This window comes from Oryza brachyantha, chromosome 6 (genome assembly GCF_000231095.2).
Source record: "Oryza brachyantha chromosome 6, ObraRS2, whole genome shotgun sequence".
Lineage (NCBI taxonomy): Eukaryota > Viridiplantae > Streptophyta > Magnoliopsida > Poales > Poaceae > Oryza > Oryza brachyantha.
In genome coordinates, this window is record NC_023168.2 from 4,233,566 (window position 1) to 4,256,445 (window position 22,880).

The window sequence follows — 22,880 nt, forward strand, 5'->3', positions numbered from 1 at the left end:
CGCAATGAATGGGGCTGGGGAGGGCGTGTATGAGCCTTTTGACTTGCATACATGCCTTCAGATTATCATCCAACAACAGTGACCGAATTTGATTGATAGAATTAAAATTTTCAAATATTTGATCACTCGGCGGACCAATTTTCAAATATAGTAACAACACCATGCACGCATGCGCATAATACCCATGCTACATGAATCGTGCACATTATTGAACATGGAAAGGATCAACGAGAAATTGCACATAATATTTTATCAAACTAAAACTAAGCATCAACGACGACAGAGTCGGCCTTGTTCTACTCAAGAAAAGGGTAGTCCATGTACCTGACAACGGGGTCCTGCGTGTAGAAGGTGTTGCAATCATACTTGTTCAATGGCGCGTCGAGCTCGAACCTCCTCGGCAAGTCAGGGTTCGCCAAGAAGAGCCTCCCGAAGGAGATGAGGTCGGCGTAGCCACTCTCCACCGCCCTGTTCCCTTCCTCCCGGTCATACCCGCCGGCGACGATGAAGGTGCCCCTGAACGCCTTCCTGAAGGGCAGCAGGCCGTGCTGGATTCGCCGGCGGCCGTCGACGATGCTCATGTGGGGCTCCTATTAGGATCTATTGGATCATCTAGAGTTCTAGCTCTAGTTCGGTGTCTCTATTTGCATGGATGAATGGAATTGTACGGCATGTCAAGGATGAGGTTAGGGTTAGGGTACGACTGGTGGAGCCGCTCGCAGAGGAAGAAGACGATCCCGCCATCATCATCGGTGTGCGGCTTCGGCTGACGGCGGCGACGGTGGTTGGCGACGTCCCGGCGAGGTCACGGTTGTGGTCGTGGAAGTCCCAGCGAGGTCGAGGTTGTGGTGCGGCTATGGCGTTCCCGTCATTGGCTGCACCCCCTCTCTAATCAGATTAGGGTTTTTGTTGGGTGGAGTGGTGACGGCGGCGGTGAATCTCGTGTCCAGTGCCACGCCGGCCTCCACCCCCTTTATATGGCGTAGGGTGACAGGGCCCACCAGCCTATTGGGCTGGGCGCCTCGATTAGGCGCGGTCAAGGCCCCCTCTTGAGCCGTTGGGCTCAAGGAGGTGGGAGATCAATATAACATTCTCTCCCTTGATCTCACTATTTCTTTTAGGCTTTTTCCATTCCATCACAGGTTTGCACATAGAGCATGTTTCATCATCTTAGTTAATTATCGATGGATTCCACAACCACTATACACAACTCTATTTAGAAACAGATACTTTACTTTTGGGCCATATAGTCTAGGATTCATAAGGCTTCCCATAAACCCATGTCGGTTACATGTTCCTTGAACACGTTGGGTGGTAGGCTTTTTGTGAGCGGATCCGCGAGCATTTTATCTGTTCTAATGTGCTCGAGACTAATTGTTTGATCCCGGACTTTGTTTTTCACAACATAGTACTTTATGTCAATGTGTTTGGCAGCACCACTTGACTGATTGTTGTGAGCGTACATTACTGCGGTTCATTGTCGCAGTATAACTTTAGTGGTTTCTCAATATTGTCAACCACCTTTAAACCGGTTATGAGTTTTTTAAGCCAGTTCACCTGCCATGTTGCCTCATAGCATGCTATAAACTCGGCATACATTGTAGACCCTGTGGTGATCGTCTGTTTTGAGCTTTTTCATGAAATAGCTCCTCCCGCAAGAGTAAACACGTATCCCGATGTCGACTTTGTGTTGTCTATTGCAAAGTCAGAATCAGAGTACCCCACTACCTAGAGCGATTCTGATCTTCTGTAAGACAGCATGAGGCCTTTTGTTCCTTGCAAATAACACAAGATTTTCTTTACTAATTTCTAGTGCTCTGGCCTGGATTACTCTGAAATCTGCTAAGTAACCCGGTAACAAATGCCAAGTCAAGTCGTGTGCACACTTGCGCGTACTGTAGGCTTTCTACAGCTGACGCATAAGGCTTTTGTTTTCATTTCATTGAGCTCATATTGATTTCTGAGACACTGCGATGCCCCATACTTTTCGCCTTTTACTATGGGAGCAGGTGAAGAACTACAGTTGGACATGTTGAATTTCTTCAACACCTTTTCTATATATGTCTTTTGGGAAAGTCCCAATGCGTACTTTCTTCTATCTCGGTGAATCTCTATGCCCAAAACATATGAAGGCCCACCGAGGTCTTTCATGTCAAAATTTGATGACAAGAATTTCTTTGTTTCCTGCAGTAGACTGACATTATTACTAGCTAGTAAAATGTCATCCACATACAGAATCAGGAAAATAAATCTCCCATTCTTAAACTTTGAATAAATACAGTTGTTCTCAACATTCTCTTGAAACCCAAATTTCTTTACTGTCCCATCAAACTTTAAGTACCACTGTCTCGAAGCTTGCTTTAACCCATAGATTGATCTCTTCAACTGGCATCCCATACTTTCATTTTCTTTTATGACAAAACCTTTCGGTTGTGCCATATATACTTTTTCCTCCAAATCACCATTTAGGAATGCTGTTTTTACATCCATCTGATGTAATTCCAAATCATAATGTGCCACCAATGTCATTATAATTCCGAAGGAATCTTTACACGAGACTGGAGAAAATGTCTCGTTGTAATCAATTCCTTCTCTTTGCGTGAAACCTTTTGCCACAAGTCGTGCCTTAAACTTTTATGTATTCTCTCTAGAGTCATATTTGGTTTTGTAGACTCATTTACAGCCCACTGTTTTGGCTCCTTTAGGAATTTATTCTAAATCCCAGACATCATTTAATTTCATTGATTTCATTTCATCTTTCATTGCTTCCAACCATTCAGATGAACGGGCGCTTCTCATGGCCTCTTCATATAAGGTGGGATCATCCTGCATATGAGACTATTCTATATTATAAACTTCATAGTCATCACGGATAGCCGATCTTCAGACTCTTTCAGACCTTCTAGGGGCGTTCTGGCACATTATCTGTTTGAGGCTATTGAGGCTCCTTCTCTTGTGTGGCACTAGTTTCTGTTGGATCATGTATGACAGGTTCCTCACTTTCATTCATTGTTGCCACATGAGAGGTAACAATAGGAAGTGGTACCGTAACGTCAAACGGAATTGACGGAGTTGGCCCAACATCAGCAGGTAGAGAGAAGGAAGGTTCTTGAGTCGACAGAGCGGGTTATGACACCCACCTCTCCTCAAGATCAATCTCTCGAACTACCGAGCTCCCCCTAATTATCTCGTCTTCCAAGAAGATGGCATGTCTCGTTTCTACAAACTTTGTATAATTATCGGGACAGTAGAAATTATAACCCTTCGATCTTTCAGGATAGCCATTGTTAGGATCTATTGGATCATCTAGGGTTCTAGCTCTAGTTCGGTGTCTCTATTTGCATGGATGAATGGAATTGTATGGCATGTCAATGATGAGGTTAGGGTTAGGGTACCGACCGGTGGAGCCGCTCACAGAGGAAGAAGACAATCCCGCCATCATCATCGGTGTGCGGCTTCAGCTGACGACGGCGACGGTGGTCGGCGACGTCCCGGCGAGGTCACGGTTGTGGTCGTGGAAGTCCCAGTGAGGTCGAGGTTGCGGTGTGGCTATGGCGTTCCCGTCACTGGCTGCGCCCCCTCTCTGATCGGATTAGGGTTTTTGTTGGGTGAAGTGGCGACGGCGGCGGTGAATCTCGTGTTCAGTGCCACGCCGGCCTCCACCCTTTTATATGGTGCAGGGTGACAGGGCCCACCAGCCTATTGGGCTAGGCGCCCCGATCAGACGCGGTCAAGGCCCCCTCTTGAGCCGTTGGGCTCAAGGAGGTGGGAGATCAATATAATAGCTCCACCATGTGGCAGTAGAGGGAGCCGCCGTGCCTGTTGAGCTGCGCCACCATGTGCACGCCGAGCGCCTCCAGGTCGGAGTCGACGTAGTCCATGAAGTCCAGGAACGGCGACAGCCAGACGCCGACGCGGCCCGTGCCGACCTCGCCGACGACGGCATCGATCACCTCGACGGCGAAGCGGCACCGGTTCTCGAGGCTGCCGCCGTACTCGTCGGCGCGGTCGTTGGAGCTGTCCTTCATGAACTGCTCCAGGAAGTAGCTGTTGGCGCCGTGGATCTCCACACCGTCGAACCCGGCCTCGATGGCGTTGCGCGCGGCGAGCCTGAAGTCGTCGACGATCCGGGGGATCTCGTCGGCGCGCAGCCGCCTGGGCTTGGAGTACACGATGCCTGATCCGTCCGGCGTGATCTGCTTATCGGAGCACGAGATCGGGGCCTGCCCATTTGGCTGGTAGTCTGTTTGGTCCCCGTGTTTTGCACAGGCAAAAAAACAGCACAATTTAGAACATAGTTCAAAAATAACTCTAAATTTAACGTTAAAAATCTAAATTTTGGTGTAAGCGAAAAGATATTGTGGGATGTAAACGTGATCATGTACCGTTGGTGGAGACCCTGCCGACGTGCCAGAGCTGGCAGATGAAGAGCGCGCCCTTGCGGTGGACGGCGTCGACGATGGGCCTCCACGCCTCGACCTGCTCCCGCGTCCAGACGCCGGGGGTCTACGGGTAGCCCTGCGCGGTGGCGGACACGCCCGTGGCCTCTGTGATGAGGAGGCCGCCGCTGGTGGCGCGCTGCGAGTAGTACAGCGCCGCGTGCTGCGGCTGCGGCACGTTGCCGTAGGAGCGGCACCGCGTCATCGGCGAGAGCACCACCCGGTGGGACAGCTCGAGGAGGAGCTGCTCGTCGCCGGCCTGCTGCCTGTACGGCGTCAGCAGCGGGATCGCGCCACTGATTGTAATTCAATCCAAATCCGCTCCAATTCATTTATTTGCTAATTAGTCTACCAAACCAGTCCGTATCAATTATTTTTTATTGGGATCCAATCCAAACCAATCCAACTTTGATTTTAGCACAACTCGCACCAACCCATTTGGTTAAAATGGATTCAACCCACTCTTACAAAATGGATGCACCATTTGATATGTATAAACTCGGATCTAAAATTTTAAAACTCGCGTTCCTATTATAAAAGTTTATCAAATTTGGCTGAAATTTAGTGGGATGATCTGTTATGTATAAAAGCAACTTTGTGTAAATTTTGGTCGATTTCTACATGTGGGCCCCACATATGTCTATTATCTTATCCATTAACTATCCAATTAAAGGGCACATTTACCCTTCACGGGTTAAATCCATTTAGAACTTAAAATAACCTAACCAAATCCAGTCCATACCAATCTATTTGTATCTGTAATCCAATCCAATCTAGACCATCTGAAGTTACAATCCATTTGCACTAACTAAATACAATTCAAATTAAAACCAATCCATTTAACCCATTTCCATCCAACCCATTAGCCGGCCTAATCGCGGCGTGGTTCACCATGTCGAATTCTCGATCGATCGGGGATTCTTCTCGCGTGCCGTTCGACTACTGCTCGGTGATTCTTGCGGTCTAGACTTTTTGCGCTTCTTGTTTGCTGAAATGCTAACGCTTTTGGGCCGCGCTGAAGATGATTGCGGCTGCTGGTATTTTTAAGTGTTTCGTGCGTGCTCGAGGATCCGGCTCGTGTGTGGGACCGGTGGGCGGCGGCTCGGTGCACTCATCTTTGATCATTGACCGGAATCTGATCTGATTATCATTTTCTCCATTGATCCCGGCTTGGTTCTTCTTCTCCGGTCCGGGTCGTCTGTGCATAAGCGCAGACGTCTACTGTTCACGGGAGACGAACATTAGAAAATACATATGAAACGGCTTTTTTATCGTCCAAAAATTTTAATACCTCAACATACAATGTACCTCAAAGTATTAAACTTTTACACCAAGAGGTAAGGTAAAAATGTTCCATATAACAAGTGTTAAGAGTACTGTAGCTACGGTGTTGTGCAACTGTTGTTTACTCCTGCAGCGATTACGATAAGCTAAGCTATCCGTTGGATGGATTACGGTAAGCCATCCGTTTTGATCCAACGATAAAAAAAATCCAAATACACCATACTACAGCTTTGTGCAGTAGTTATATGCTACTTGTGAGGATCCTAGTCCCTTTTTCTCTTGTTCTGACGTTACAATTTTGCGGACTATATTTTCGTTTATGTTTATAAGTTAAAATTTAAATTCTTAACCTTAAATATGGAGTTGATTTTGGAGTTTTTTCATCGAAGTTTATTTTTTAACCTTAGCATTTAGATCGCTGAGAATACATATATAAATTTTTTATTCATAAATTACTTTTTATATATGAATATTATATTTGACTTTTTTTTCTTTAAACACCCAGACAATCCCCTTGAGTTCCTTCGCCTCCTTTGCTGCTAGCTGCAGCAGCCACTGGCCCACTGTCGTTCTCACGCAGTTACGGACAGGGAAGGAAATACTTTGGTTATTCTTTTTCATACCCAAAACTGATGAAAGTTTGAGTAGTCTCTCTCAGCATACCCAAAACTGATGAAAGTTTGAGTAGTCTCTCTCAGCATGACTAGGTGATGACGAGAGCACAAGAAAGCTATACATGAGTGATCAGATAATTAGATATTCTGATAGCCAATCGCCCATGTGCCCGTTTGCAATATATTCATATGAGCATTTTTCTTTTTATTGGGTAGGTACTACGAGATATCACTGTTTTCTATGTAAAATTTAGTATCTTTTAGTACCTAAGGTATCAAGAGATAATAAATTTTATAAAATAGTGATACCTCCTAATACTTTCTCAAGGAGGTTAAAATTGCTCTATTCATATATATATATATATATATGATAATGCTCCACTAGTGATAACCATTCTATTTAATTTGCTGCAAAAAAAACACGACCTGTGTGGATTATGTGCGGTTCGGCCAGCTGAGTGAATAATTGTTCATGCACCAGATGACTGTAGCATCCATCAGTGAAATGAATTCGAAATATGATCTGGTTCCTACTAATCACGGGGTAATAGTTATAGTTGACTTTGGTATTTAGTACATTTCCTCGTAGTGTTAGTTATGTTATACGAATATAGCAACTTCAATTGCTCTTCAATCTGAATGTTATCAAACTTCTGTCTCGCGCATGATATAAATGTTGCATTCCTACGAGGCAATGTCAATATTTTCATTAATCATGTTTTTTATATAATTATTATGGCTATATCGAGATGCTTGGTTTGATCGGGGATCATCGGTTTAAAGCAGTTAACCATATCGGCAATTTTATCATTCTTGATAATATACCGAGAGTTTACTATTTACCTCAATGTAATTTCTCAAGAACCATAAATTTTATATAAATTTTATATGAATGTTGCTTTCTCAATAATTATAAAATTTACATGAATATTGCATACATACCCTAGTAGTTCGGAATCTTACTGATATACACTTGTTCTTGGCTTCTTTATATATTTTCTCCTCCTCGCTCCACGACGTAAGATTTTTTAGATTTATACGAATTTTAATGAATATAGAAAAAAGATACAAATTATATATATTCATCATTGGAAAAATCTAGGTAAAGCTCCACTTATAATATAAAACAGGGCAGTACTTTTTAGAAGCTGAATTCTAAAGAATTACCACCTATGATTCTTTTATTTAATGTCTTTGACTTATAAATCTATATTTAACCATTTATCTTATTCAAAAATTTGTATAATTATTAATTATTTTATTGTGATTTATTTTATCGACAAATGTACTTTAAGTATGATTTATAATTTTGTATATTTGTAAAAATAAATAAAATAAATATTCAATCTAAGAAATAAAGGCATCAAATGAAAAAAAGAAAGTGTATGTGGTTTGATTGAATCTACCGGTTCAATTACTTGAAAAAACTTTTAGTCGGATCTAACCAAAGTGAGTATCTGTTTTTCTTCGACCCAGTCTATTTTTTAGTTGGTCTATACGTGACTATATTCAACCGGATATATACAGTCATTTTTTTATTTAAAATTCGGGAACTTAGTCACCTTGGGTGTTACTCAGGTAACTGCAATCATTTGGTCCGGTCCAGTCCGGTCTCAATAATTACGCTTTCTTTAAGATAATTAACCCGATTGAGCGACTGTCATGAATCCTGATTGCTCAAGTGTTGGAGCCGACAAAACAGTTCAGCCAACTTTTCTAAAGGTCAAAGGGAACCAAGTAGGGACGAAATTATTTAGGTCCAATAGGAAGCATCGATCGGAGAAGATAGCCAAGCATGGCAGCACAACTCTGGGGATTTTGGCCTTTTCATGGAGAAATGAAACATTATATTTATAAATTAAAAATAATTTATAAACAAAACTTTTTTTACGGGTTCCTAACGATTTAGAATGCATGCTAAAAATAAACTATAATAAAAACACACAAAAATGATTTTAAATTTAAAGCTAAAAATTTAAAGTTTAACTTAAAACTATAGGTATAAAAAAAGAGCAAAACGAATAAACCCAACAAACTCGACGGTGACGGGGGACCATGCCCAAAGATGGTGGAGTAATGTGCTCAATGCTCATACGCCGTGGCAACGTCAGTGAATACGTCCGGCGCACCGGTGTTGTGTTGACGAATAGTGTTGCCTCTTGCTGGCTCACTATGCGACAAAAGAACATCACTGATCGATCCCCTAAATCATCTGTGACGGTAAACTGATCTCATCATGTACTTGTGGGCTAGGATAAAGCCACGTCGCCCCCCACCTTAACCATACATGCTTAGATTTCTTAATTACGCCCTCTTACATTAAAGGGGGCTGGGCTGACCTAAAGACTTTGGCCGCGTTAGGTTTTAGGCCATGTTTTTTTCAGCTTAAGATTATTATAATCTAGATTATTAAGTCAGATTACTATAAGCTAGATTGTTATAATCTGTAGTAGAATAAACTGTGAGTTGTTTCTTTCCTAGATTATTAGAGTCTGTATTATTAGGTTGCAAGTCTAAAAATAGAGTGGAGTGGCATGGTGGGTAATTTTTCATCGAATAATCTGAAAAAAGCTCACATAAATGAGCTTATCAGATTATAATAAGCTGGGCTCCAGATTATAATAAGCTACTTCAATAAGTTGTCTGTTTCTTTCAGCTTACTCCTAATAATCTAGATTATAATAATCTCGAGCTGAAAAAACAGGCCCTTTGTTAACCTATCTGATATGAAAAAATAGTAATAGATCGATATACGATTAATTAATTATCACTTATAAAAATTGAAAAAGATAGATTAATATGATTTTTAAAGCAACTTTTCTATATTTTTTTAAAAAAACACATCGTTTATCAATTTGAGAACCTATGTTATCAGTAGAGGGGGAACGAATAGGGCCTTAGTGTAAGTCACAGCATCCATTAGTCCACCCACAAATATAAGGATTTTTAGTATGTCATAAAAAATATTCATGATTTAAACATTTATTAGTATTAATTTCCCACCTAAAAACTACCACCTCTCAGTTTGTTTTCATCAATCTTTACCCCAAATCTTTTTGTCTTTTCACTCTTGATCTATTGTCTTAATGGAGTAAAAGTAGCCACTTCGTTACTTCTCGTACTATAGAAGTTTCCACATTAGCTGAAAAATAAAAAACAGATTCTAAGTAGAAATACAATTTTGAAATCTGCAGTTTGCAATAAAAAAAATAAAGATAACTAAAGGCACACTTGTAGAAATACAATTTACAAAGACCTAAAATTAGGAATCAAAAATGAAAAATGATTAATATTAAGATGAAATTCCATGTAGAAATACAGTTGAGGAAAATTCTGGTTTTTTATTAAAATTTTGAAAATAATTAATAATGAGAGAAGAAAAAATTATAAATATAAAAAATTGTGATAAAAATTAAAGAGAAATATTCCACAAAAAATATAATTTAGAAATATCCAAAGTTCAGATAAAAATGTTATTGAGAAAGATTTCATGTGCGGGTTCAATTTAGACATATATATTTTCGATTAAAAACAAACAATACTAAGAGAAAGAGTTCACATAAAAACAATTTAGGAATATCTAAATTTTGGGAATAAATATTATTGAGAAGAGTTCAATTAGAAAATGAACATTAGGGTCCAAGTAGAAATACAATTTAAAACATCAAAGATTTGGAATAAAAGATAGAGAACAAGAAAAGAAGAGACAATGTAGAAATACAATTTTTTAAAAAAACCTTCAATTCGGATATAAATAAAAATAATTAGTATTGGGATAAAATCTCATGCAGAACAAGCATTCAGAAAAAAAACAAAATTCAGATTAATATTAAAAATAATTAATATTTGGAGAAGAAAAATATCTAAATTAAATTCTGATTAATTATGGAGAAAAAAAATCATGCAGAGTACAATTTAGAAATATTTTGAGTCTAGATTAAAAATAGATAATATTGGGAGGAGATTCCATATCTTTTAATCTTTGTTTATAATTATTGGAGACCTTTAAGGAACTCTATATTATCCGAAGAGGTAAAAATAGCTTGAAATTTTGACGTTAACTGAAAATTTGTATAGTTCACACGTTAATCCAATATAAATGAAATGGGTTGATAATCCAATTTATATAACAAATACAACTACATATGATATTGGCTACTGAAACCTATACCAATGTGACAAAATTTTGGTTGTTTTAAAATCTGAAATTTCAGATTTTTTGAGAAAGTGTGGAAGTTTTTCTCATAGGGGTGTGTGTGTGAAACGGATGCTAATTAAACAGCAATAGTAAATGGTTGAAGTTCTGCAAAAAAACCATGGCAGACAGAACTAAACAAAGTTAGTGATAAATGTGGAACTGGGATAAAATCAATGGTATATGTAGATTTTCTCTTTATCCCTTTCTAGTTTTTAAAGGAGGTTCTGGAAAAGATAGGTAATTCCTTCTGTTCATCAAGGTGAACAGAGTTGACTCAGCCTGTAAGGGAAATTCAGGCGAAAAACAATACACTTGAAAAAGATTAAACGACTGCATTAACGTTTTTTTTTTCATTTTTTCAGATTGAAGATTTGGGTAGCTGGATTAATTGTGAGGATTTGGGGGCTTAAATTAGATGTGAGACTATGATGTTGAAGGGGAACACTTGATGTTCTCTCTGGGAGAGCATCTCTTAATTAGGGCTGATGTGCCATTCTTGTATGAATCTTGATTATGCCTTTTCTCTCTTAATTAAATGAAAAGTAGTGTATTAGTGTTGATACTGTCATGTTCAAAATAGTGCATCGTTTTTGGTGCTGCCGACCGCCAATGGTAGCCGCATGCAGGACAGAGGATGCCCAAATCAAAAGATATATCGCTCTTCCACTCATGTAAGAGGCGGGTATACACCTCTTCGTTAAGGGGGTGATGGTCTCTCCTTATATAAAAAAAAACCAAACAATATTTGCAAACGAAAAATTAATTTATACACAATATATATATATATATTAGTAATTAAAAGTTAAGGTTAGAAAATAAACTATGTTGAAAATTTAAGTTTTAGCTTATAAGAAAAAAACGAAAATATGGGATGTAAAGGTAGAATCTTAAGAATGATTTACCGTGCACAACCCTAATAGATAAAATCATGACTATATATTGAGGATAATCGTGACGTATGGTTTCGTCTTTTTCTTTTGTTTATTCTTATAAGCTAAAATTTGAATTTTAAATTTAAAGTTAATTTAAGAGTTGATTCATCATAATTTATTTTTCAATCTTGACTTTTTAGATTGGTAAGGACACATTTATAATTATTTATTCATAAATATTTATCGTTTGCAAATATTTCATTTTTTTTACGAAATCACCCAACAATCACCTCCGCAACAGAGGAGTGGTGAACTGTGATCAACACACAAGAATTCAGAATAAACCGATTCGCACTGGGCTCCTGCTGGTACCGTTTGAATTACGTAAGGAGCGCAACACAATCATCTTCCAAAGAATTACGACACCACTACCAACTATATTAGAAAAGAGGTTAATTTAATCAGTGTCATCGTAACTATGTATATTCAGATAAATATCATTATAATTTATATATTTATAACTGTGTTACTTAAATTTTACAAAACTACCGTACCACCGTCACAATATTTTTTACCTGTCAGATTCTATCTTCTTTTTCTTCCTACATCTTCTTCCTTGTAAATTGCTATGTGACGACGGTGCCGCGGGTAGTGCGGCGGCGTGGGCAGGGCGGGCCATGTCGGTGGACGATCTCCCTGTACACCAGCCCACCAGGCACCGTCTACTCCTCGGAGTTTGATCCGAGCTCACATGGCTCGTCGTCGCCTTGCTCCACCACGATGCCACTATCGCCGACGACCTCTCATCATCAGCGCGCTCGTCCACCATTGTGGGCTGGCTGTCCTGCCTCTTCTCCTCCGCGCCCGGCTGCAGCGGCCGCGCTGCCTTGTGGCCCGGCGCACGGCGAGCTCGGCGTGCTGTGGCAAGATAGATCCGACGACTCGGGCTTCGCCGGCGGCGGCTGTGGCAGTGGAGCAGGCTTCGTGTGCAAGGTGCTGGGCTCCTGCGGCGGTGATGGCAGGTGGCGACGAGGATCTACATCGGCCTACGCGCCGCCGAAGCATGCCGACCAGAACGACGGGCAACCACACTTATGGTTCTTGGAAGAGATTTGGAAGGAAGAAGATAAGGTAGGAAAAAGGAAGAAGATGAATGAGTCTTACTTATATATAAGGGAGAAGATGAAAACGCAATGAAGATGGTATGGTATCAATTTCATAAAATTTGAGTAACACGGTTACAAATAGATGAATTGTAATGGTATTTATGTGAATATGTATAATTGCGATGGTATGGATCAAATTAACCTTAAAATAAATAAATGGTGTTCGTGCAGGGTCAGAATCAAGAAAATAGTACACACTTTTTGGGCGGGACGGGTGGAACAGATTAATCAAAATGCCCCCGGTTACATGTAGCTACCCGAACGAATAACCTCAAGGTGTAAGCTCAAAATTGGCATATATAAACATCAACAGAGTAGGGTGTAAGTGAGGGGCACCTCTCCCGCATCACATTTATAGTGCACACAGCACACTGCGACACAAGAACACTGTCAATTTGATGGTGGTTTAGCTAACAACTAAGCAGAAGCAGCCGAGTCTTCGTCCTTCTCATCAAGGAAAGGGTAGTCCGTGTAACCAACGACAGGATCCTGCGTGTAGAAGGTGGACCTGTCATACTTGTTCAATGGCGCGCCGAGCGCGAACCTCCTGGGCAGGTCCGGGTTGGCCAAGAAGAGCCTCCCGTAGGCGACGAGATCGGCGTATCCGTCGGCGACCACCTTGTTCCCTTCCTCCCGGTCGTACCCTCCGGCGGCGATGAACGTGCCATTGAAAAGCTTCCGGAAGGGCAGGAGGCCATGGGTGATCCTCCTGCGGCCCTCGACGATGGCCATTCGAGGCTCCACCATGTGGCAGTAGAGGAACCCCGGGTGCTTGTTGAGCTGCTGCACCATGTACGCGCCGAGCGCCACCGGGTCGGAGTCGGAGCAGTCCATGTAGTCCAGGAACGGCGACAGCCGGATGCCGACGCGGCCCGCGCCGACCTCGCCGACGACGGCGTCGACCACCTCGACGGCGAAGCGGCACCGGTTCTCGAGGCTGCCGCCGTACCGGTCGGCGCGGTCGTTGGCGCCGTCCTTCATGAACTGCTCCAGGAGGTACCCGTGCGCGCCGTGGATCTCCACCCCGTCGAACCCGGCCTCGACGGCGTTCCGCGCGGCGCGCCTGAAGTCGTCGACGACCCGGGGGATCTCCTCCGCGCCGAGCCGCCGGGGCTTGGAGTACACGATGCCAGAATCGTCCGGCGTGATCTGCCTGTCGGTGCTCGAGACGGGCGCCTGGCCATTGGGCTGGTACTCTGTCGCACGGTTTGCAATCGCGTCAATCAAAAAAGGACAGTTTTTATCGATCGCCAGCAGCTCGACTACTCGACGGGAGGACCGTACCGTTGGTGGAGACCCTACCGACGTGCCAGAGCTGGCAGAAGAAGAGCGCGCCCTTGCGGTGGACGGCGTCGACGATGGGCCGCCACGCCTCGACCTGCTCCCGCGTCCAGACGCCGGGGGTCTCCGGGTAGCCCCGCGCGGTGGCGGAGACGCAGGTGGCCTCCGCGACGAGGAGGCCGCCCCTGGTCGCCCGCTGCGAGTAGTACAGCGCCGCGTGCGGCTGCGGCACGTTGCCGTAGGAGCGGCACCGCGTCAGCGGCGCGAGCACCACCCGGTGGGACAGCTCGAACCGCCCCATCTTGTACGGCGTCAGCAGCGCCGCCGCCTCCTCCTCCTGGTGCGCCATCTTGGTGGGTTTTACCTGTGATCTCGCGACGCGATTGCAAATCTGCAGTATGTTGTGTACTCTGCTCTGCTTCTCTCTCGTCTCTTGCTCTCACTCGGATGGTCCAATGGTGGTGCAAGGGGGCGTCTCTTGTGACGCTTACTTATAGTGTCCGAGTGGGACCCGTGGGGCCTTGACGCGAATGCGCGCATGGAATTTGGAGTGCATCGGAGCTTTGGCCTGCGTCACCCTCTCCGTCACCGGAGGCAACTAGGCAACTAGGCATGGGTCTGCTTGCTCCCTGAAGGTTCGCCTTTCACGTCCCAGCAGAAAGGCACCTTGCTTGGCAGTCAAACACCACGTGGTTGTGTTTTTCGGATTATACGATAGACGCACACCCGCACACTAATGCCCATGTAACATTATGCTATATAGTTATATATTCCCCGTTTTATAATTATAAGATTTTTTAGGTTTTCTGGATTCATCTGTATATCGATGTATATGCTTTGTATAGTTTTCTAGATTCATTGACACACAAATAAATTTAAACCAGGCTAGAAGGTATTATAATATGAAACTGAGTGAATATATTTGAACATGCACGCGTCTCTGAATACACACTAGAAGAGACGAAACCAACTAACACAACTCTTGTCTCACTAATTTTTTATGAAAAATTCACTTAACTATATATATATAAAATATTCGTGGGCATCACAATTTAAATCTTGATGTACAACTATACACCTATGGTTGTACATACCATAAGTGATTGCCTCATATATGGTTGTGCATATTTTTTTCAAATTTTTTCTCGTCTTTTACGTACACCTTTCCCGAACTGATAAATGGTGTACTTTTTATAAAAAGTTTCTATAGAAAAGTTCATCATTTAACATTTCTAAAATAGATTTTTAACTTTGTAGTTGTTAATTTCGTCGTTTATATCATTAAATAGCTATCACAAAATCACAATAGCTAGGTACATATACATATTACACTATTAATACCATGATCTAACTTATTCTCAAACATACCTTATCGAGTTCTATGTTGTAGCTGACTATGGAGTCATCTTTTGTTTTTTTTTAAAAAAAGCTAAACTACGTATTTGCAAATAAAAAATAATTCACGAATAAAACTTTTATATACGTGCTCATAGCGATCTAAAAGCCAAGGCTGAAAACAAACTACGATGAAAAATCCTCAAAATTAACTCCAATTTAAAGTTAAAAATACAAAAAATTGGTTATAAGCAAAATTAAAAAAAATGTGTGTGTGTGTGTGGGAGGGGGGGGGGGGGATATAGATGTGTGCACGGTTTGTTTCTTTTCTTTGTCGCCTCTCTACTTTAAAAGCTTAACTCCGTGTAACACATGATAGCTTAGTTGTATCTACCTCACAACAGCAGCTGTAAGAGAAAAACTAGGCTGCTAAGTTTTTGTAAGTTCTGGCAGTCTGCATGCCTCGTAGTTAAAACTTTGCGGAGATTATTTTTCACTAATCTTGAAAGAGATAGGAGAGATATAATAATTTTTTAGTTGATATCTTTCAAATCAAATATTAAAATTTTAGATGACAGCAGTGGCGGACCGGATGTGCCCACAGCCCAAACAATTCTAAAAGCCACTCCAAAAACCTTAAGCACAAAATGACAGTTGAGCCTTAGTTAACCAAATATACCGGTACAGAGTGAAATAGTTCCAATAAAGTCTTAGATAATAAAACAATGCAATCTAAGTTGTGGCACTTTTTCATGGCATAGCAGGACCCGACCTTAATTTTTTATATTTCTTTATTTCAATGATAGAATTTGTTTACCCATACTACTATTAACTCTGTTTCATAATATAAGACGAAGGACTTACAAAACGATTGGAACCGTATATATTTATACAGTTCAGAGTCTCTTTGTAGTGAGATAATAACATATTTTGTTTGTTGATTGAATTGAACTATAGACTGAATACAAGAATCGTGTGCTCAGGGGAAGAAGATCCGGTCAGCACTTAACCAAGCTTGATCAGCATGGGCCGGATCATGGATCGGACCGTCTTGCCACCGGATTGTCCGAGCAGGGTCGGACTGTCTTGTCCCTGCTTCTTAGAAAAACAGTGACAAGCCTCAAACTAGACTTTGACTCAACCCAACTCACTCCTGGATGTATGCAGAGATTTTTGTGACCCCTCTCAATAGTACGTAAATCTTACAACTCAAAAACGAAAAAGAATTTCACCTTCGATCACTTTCAACTCTGTAAAATCTTCGCTTTGGGTCATAAGATCACACACTCCTTTAAATGAAACGATTTCAATCTTTCTCTGCAATCACACACCATTAGCGCACACATGTTTATCTAGCATTGTCATTAATCATCTAAAACTCCGTTTAGGGGCTAGATGTACTTTCACTCAAAATATCACCGTCTTCAAAATATTTTCTTTTTAATTCCTCTTGTTTGACCTATAAAAAATATTTTTAGGTAACTACTGCACAGAAGTTTGGTAAAGTATGGAATAAATGCATCAAGATTTAAAAAATATTTTTTTGAGTAATTGTTGTATTGACTTTGGTAGGGTGGGAATAAGTGACTGGAAATAGAAAAGGCAGAAACATTAATGCATTATGATTTAGAAAATGCTTAATTTGATCCATGCCACTGCAAATTTATCATATTGGAAAAATACCATTATTATTCGTGATATCAGCTAGATACCGATAATTTTATAAAATTAAATCTATGCCATCACCGTCACATTTTCCGTCGCGCTCTCTATTTTTTTTCTTCTTCTCTACTTCTTCTGCTCCATCGGTGGAACTATGACCCAATGGAGCACGACCACCCGTGTCAGCGTCCATGGGCAACGTCACCGGCGAGGGCGGCTTGGAGAGCAACCGGAAGTGGGTGACGTTCCATGACTCATCCTGGAGGCCGTGCGCGAGCACGTCGAGGTCGCTGGCGCGTGGGCTCGTGATGGCGGTGGTGTCGAGCATCCGGTTGGATCGCAGCCGCAGCATCTCCACGGTGTCGACGGTGTCCTCGATGGGCTCCCTATCCACGCCGAGTTGCGCCAGCGTGCGACTGTAGTGCGCGTGAGCCATGGGGTGGCTAATCACCCGGCGCACCTCGACGGCGTGAACTCCTGGCATGGCGACGAGGCAGTAGTGCACGAACAAATTGGACAAGTGGGCGGCGGAGATCCACGACCCAAAGATCCCCGTCCACTTCCGTGCCTGCCTCGACGACAATGACGACATCTACTGTGTGTCTTGCCGCTGTCTGGATAGAGAAAGGAGGGAAGAAGATGCTGTTGTCCGGAGAGAGAGAGGGGGGCAGAGAATAAGGATAGGGCCGCGTTCAACCCATGGACAAGGTGTGTTTAGATTGAGAAAATTTTTAAAAAAGTTTCATGTCAAATGTTTAACCGGATATCGAAAGAGGTTTTCGAACACGAATGAAAAAACGAATTTCACGGCTAGGCTAGAAACCGTGACACGAATCTTTTGAGCCTAATTAATCCATCATTATCACATGTTGATTACTGTAGCACTTATGACTAATCATGAATTAATTAGGCTCAAAAGATTCGTCTCAAGATTTCTTCTGTAACTGTGCAATTAGTTTTTTGGTTCATCTATATTTAATGCTTTATTTAGGTGTCCAAAAATTCGATGTGATGTTTTGGAAAAATTTTTGGAACTAAACAAGGCTTAAGTTAACTTATCCCTCTCGTTTTCCGCGCGCACGCTTTCCGAAGTGCTAAACGGTGTATTTTTTAAAAAAATTTTTATAGGAAAGTTGTTTTAAAAATCATATTAATCTATTTTATATTTTTTTAATAATTATTAATTAATTAATCATGTACTAATCTATTACTACGTTTTTCGTGCCAGGATAAGTTAACTTACACCATGAAAACGAACACAGCCCAGGTGGAGGAAGAAGATGGAGCTGGTATGTGGGTCCCACGTCTAGGGGTATTTTAGTCATATGAAGATGAAAAGCGTGACAACAATGACATGCATCTAATTTTATAAAATTAAAGTGACCTAGTCGATATCGTGAATAGTTAGTATTTTTCTAAAATATCAAATTTGCAGTGACATGGTCAAATTAATCGTTTCGAAAAAGTGAAGAGCGCCGTTGATTTTGTATTGATTTGCACCAGACAGGTTAAAAATGAAACCTTTTACTACGGAGAGGGAATAGCATTTAAGAAACAACAAAGAAAAATTGCCCCCTTTCCGCTGGGGGCCTGAGGCGCCGACTCATCGCGCCGTCCCCTCGTCCTCGGTCTCCACTCCCAGAGGCTCTCCTCTCGTGCTCGCCCGCCGCCTTGCGCCGATCTCTCCCGCAACCACAGTTTCCGTCGTCGTCGCCGGTGAGCACCCGTACGCGCGTAACGCGCATCCCCTTTCTTACCCCCTCTCTATGCACCGCCCGTGTTCTCGTAGATCTGCAAGCTTCTCTCTTCGTCCCGATTTGGGGGTTTAACTGAACCCTCATTCCATTCCCCGACTGTCAGGTTCCGCCATTATGGACGACTTCATCGACCCCTACGAGGAAGCCGAGGCCGAGGCCGCCGCGGAAGCCGCCGGATTGACCGAGCCGGCGGCGGACGAATCCGGCGACGAGTCCGACGAGGAGGACGACTCGGAGGCCGAGAGCGACTACGAGGAGAAGTCGTACGGCCTCCTCAAGTCCGGCAATCACCGGGTGCGCAACCCGGACGGCACCTTCCGCTGCCCCTTCTGCCCCGGCAAGAAGAAGCAGGACTACAAGCTCAAGGACCTCCTCCAGCACGCCGACGGCATCGGCGTCTCCAGCAAGCACCGCCGCCACGGCCGGGAGCGCGCCTTCCACCGTGCCTTTGCTCGATTCGTCCGCACCGATCCGTCCTTCGCGCAAGAACTTGCCATCATCAATGCCAAACCCGGTGCCACTGTAACTGCCATTGCTGATGCTAGTGCTAATTCTAATGCCAGTGCCAAGGAAGAGGCTGATGCCAATGGCGATACCGATGGATCTACTTCGGTAACAGCGGCTATGGGGGTTAAACAGGAGGAGAAGTTTGCTTGGCCATGGAGCGGGGTTCTTGCAGCTGGTGCAGGATTCAATTCTGAGAACTTTGCGGATAGAGTGGCAATGTTTAATTTGGATGATGTTGTACCTTTAGTTGTTGATGATGTGGAAGGTATTGAGAGCTTTGCAATTGTGAGGTTTGGTAATGGTTGGGGTGGATTTGGGGATGCACTCACACTCGAGAACCATTTCAACAAGAATAAGCTTGGGAAGAAGGAGTGGGAGGCATGGATTAGTGCTGGAGATTCTATGATGGGAGAGAATGGGGAGACAGATGTTAAGGTTTATGGTTGGGTTGCCCGAGAAGCTGACTACAATGCAGGGAATGTGGTAGGGAGGTACTTGAGGAAGCATACCAATCTGACAACAATAGATGAGGTCTCCAAGAGTGAATCAGAGAAGTCCGGGAAGATGGTAGCGATACTGGCAACTCAGATCGAGGCAAAAAACCGCTACCTGCAGGATTTGGAGACAAAAAAGAATGCAACAGAACTCTCCATTTCAAGACTTGAGGAGGACAACAGGAAGCTACATGAGGCATATAATGAAGGTATAATGTGCAATTCTGCTTCCTTTCATTTAGGCGTAGTTGTCACATGTATAGCTATGTTAGCTTAACTTGTATCAACTGGAGGAAATTGCCATGACATTTTTCTCTTTCACTGTTGCATTGTCAATTTGCAGTTGCAGTTGCCATGTTAAAATTCCTAAATGTTCAACACTGCTCAGAGGCAGAGCCTACTTTTTTTTTGTTTTTGCCATTTTGGAAAATTGAAGGAGACCTGCATCCCATTTGTATTAAGCAAAGAATAAGTTTGCTGCAAGGAACTATGGCAGATGAGTATCCCCATCTGCCTGTCCTAGCCCATAGTCACTATAGCATGCATGAAGATAGCAAGAGAACTTGAAAACTAGCACTACCACTGGAGCTAGATTAGGCTTTAGGTAATTCTCTAATGCATTTTACTCCAGTTTGCATCTGCCGCTCATAATCAGCCTTGATCTGGATGGGGATTTATTGTATGTTCGTTCCAATTTTTTTGTCAAAACTCATGTTCCTTATCAACCAATCATCATAATTGTTAGTAGATGATAATTGAATTGTGGCACATGATGTGACCTGGTCAGCTAATCTTGTTCTTTTCTTTACATTTAACCACTGTCCTGTAACTTTTCATTGTTTGCTGGTGGTGTCTCCATACCTTAGGACATGAATTATCTAGAGAACCTACACTGAAGCAGAAAATGATGGATTCTCTCTTTGTCCTAGAGGTACAAGCCCACTGTACTGCAACTTTGGGCTGTTCAGGATCTGCCTTTATATTAGACATGGGTTGTTTAGAGAAATATCTCCTTTTAGTTGGTTAGGCTGTTAAATATCACTCAGGTCATTACCTATGTAATTCTTTTATTGTTTTGTTTTATGTTTTATTGTCACATACCACCAAGACCAACCTGGTCAGGTGAATATCGGTAACAGGTACAAACACAATAATCCTAATCATTGACTTTCATCACTTAGCTAGTTAAACTGTATCTCTATTTGTTACAAAATAGAAGAAAACATATCTATTAGACATCAATCTACAACATTATAACAATATTTATTTCCCTTTCAGAAATGCGCAATCTGCACCGCAAAGCTCGTGATTATGCTTTGAGGGTTTTCCAGGACAATGAAAACTTGAAGCTTGAATTAGATAGCAGGAGGAGAGAATTGAATTCGCGCGCTAAGCAGCTTGAAAAGATAACAGCTGAGAATGCAAGCGATAGGAAAAAACTTGATGATCAGAAGCAAAAGGTAATCTAATGAACTATCTAGGTGAAGTACCAAGCTACAATCATATACTTCACTAAAATATCATGCCCCTCCTTATGTTGTAGTATTGAATGTTTCTATTATGGATCATATGGTATTATGATCTATGTGTGTATGAAATACTAATATATTTGTCTCTTATGCGTAGGCAAAGGATGATAATAGTGAACTTGAGCTGGCAAGCATAGAACAGCAGAGGGCGGATGAAGATGTTTTGAAGCTAGTTGAGGACCAGAAGGTTTGAAGCCCTTTTTTTTATTTTACTTTTATTGTTTTTTCCTGTTTAACGGGACTGTATTCTCTAAGATGAGAATTGAATTATTGATACACCATAAAAATAATAGAGGGAAAAGGAAGATGTCCTTGCGAGAATGCTTCAGCTAGAAAAAGAGCTGCATGAAAAACAGCAACTTGAGCTTGAAGTAACACGGTTGAATGGTACACTCCAAGTGATGAAGCATTTGGAAGGAGATGATGATGGGGATATTAGTGAGAAGATGGAGAAACTGAGTGAAAGATTAGAACATGAAAAGAAACGCCTGGAAGAACTGAGTGGGGAACTGGTGAAGAAAGAACGTGAAAGCAACGATGAGTTACAAGAGGCCAGAAAAGAATTGATAACGGTATTGCTTATTTTTCTAGGATGCTTGGCAAAATGCCTTGCACCTATGTGTTATTTACTTCTTTAATGATTGATATTAATTAAAAGGTTTCCTTCCTTCATAGTATATTTGCAATGGGCAGGGTTTGGAGGACATGCTAACTGGGCGAACTGCTATTGGGATAAAAAGGATGGGGGAACTGGATGAGAAACCTTTCCAAAATGCATGCAGGAGGAAGTATGGAAATGATGATTATGAGACCAAAGCTGCGGAGCTGGTCTCAAGTTGGCAGGAGGAAATAAAGAAGCCATCCTGGCATCCTTATAAGATTGTAACTATTAATGGTGAAGACAAGGTACTTGCTACGCTGTTCTATATTTGACTCTTCTATGACATTTGACATTAGAGCCTAGTGTTTGTTCAAATGTTGTAACCGTCATCGAATTTTGCAGGAAGTTGTAGATGACGACGACACAAAACTGCGGCACTTGTGGATCGAGTACGGTGATGATGTCTGCAATGCAGTGAAGACCGCGTTGAGTGAGGTCAATGAATACAATGCCAGTGGACGTTATGTTGTTCCTGAGCTGTGGGACTTCAGGAAAGGCCGAAAGGCGACGATGAAGGAGGTGCTCAAGTACATCTTTGGACAGATGGAGACAACAGGCAAGCGCAGGAGGGGCTGAGGATGTAGCCGTATGCTGCTGGATTATGCCTGGACCTGCCATTGCCATTTCAAGAGCAGTTGGCCCCTGCTCTCCTGACATAAGTGGTCTATCTTATGAACCACTCCATCACATTCTGATGTGCATGTGATGCTGTTGCTTGCAGCCTTATGCTTCTTCCTCCCATAAACTAAGGTGGCCTGGCCAGTGAACTCTAATAACAAACCATGCCTCAGCCGATGTTCGGAGGGCATGTAGATTGTGCAGTTCTGTAGATATGTACTAGTAGGTGCAGCTAGCCGTGCTTAATTGCTTATCTCTGTAGTCTGTTATCTGGATTATCATGTTGCTTGATCCAACCCGATGCCATTTCGCCAGTTTCTATGATTTTTTTTCTTCGAAGCATGCATGATGATACCTCTTTAATCTCCTTTTGTTTGCCTTCTGAACTTGCGCATATAGGGATGGACAGGAAGTTCGTGGCTCGTTAGCTTACTCGACTCGTGATAGGCTTGGCTCGGTTTAT

The 22,880-nt window shown here is 42.4% G+C and overlaps 3 protein-coding genes across 3 annotated transcripts; 1 reads left to right on the forward strand and 2 right to left on the reverse strand.

The window, feature by feature from the left end:
* Nucleotides 1–263: 263 nt before the first annotated feature.
* LOC102718564 (putative 12-oxophytodienoate reductase 5) lies at nt 264–5,333 on the reverse strand. Its single transcript, XM_040524885.1, is given in 5 exon segments — nt 264–590; nt 1,726–1,728; nt 3,792–4,243; nt 4,386–4,735; nt 5,284–5,333. Coding segments are annotated over 5 exon segments (1,182 nt in total).
* A 7,519-nt stretch (nt 5,334–12,852) lies between these two features.
* LOC102718848 (putative 12-oxophytodienoate reductase 4) lies at nt 12,853–14,302 on the reverse strand. The gene is made up of 2 exons (XM_006656708.3): nt 13,858–14,302; nt 12,853–13,769 (listed from the first exon to the last, which is right to left on the reverse strand). The coding sequence occupies exons 1-2, from the start codon at nt 14,201–14,203 to the stop codon at nt 12,991–12,993; spliced, it is 1,125 nt and encodes a 374-aa protein (XP_006656771.2). The 5' UTR covers nt 14,204–14,302; the 3' UTR covers nt 12,853–12,990.
* A 4,117-nt stretch (nt 14,303–18,419) lies between these two features.
* On the forward strand, nt 18,420–22,779 carry LOC102716324 (factor of DNA methylation 1-like). The gene is made up of 7 exons (XM_006655847.3): nt 18,420–18,567; nt 18,712–19,818; nt 20,888–21,069; nt 21,236–21,325; nt 21,432–21,710; nt 21,832–22,044; nt 22,142–22,779. The coding sequence occupies exons 2-7, from the start codon at nt 18,723–18,725 to the stop codon at nt 22,373–22,375; spliced, it is 2,094 nt and encodes a 697-aa protein (XP_006655910.2). The 5' UTR covers nt 18,420–18,567; nt 18,712–18,722; the 3' UTR covers nt 22,376–22,779.
* Nucleotides 22,780–22,880: the final 101 nt, after the last annotated feature.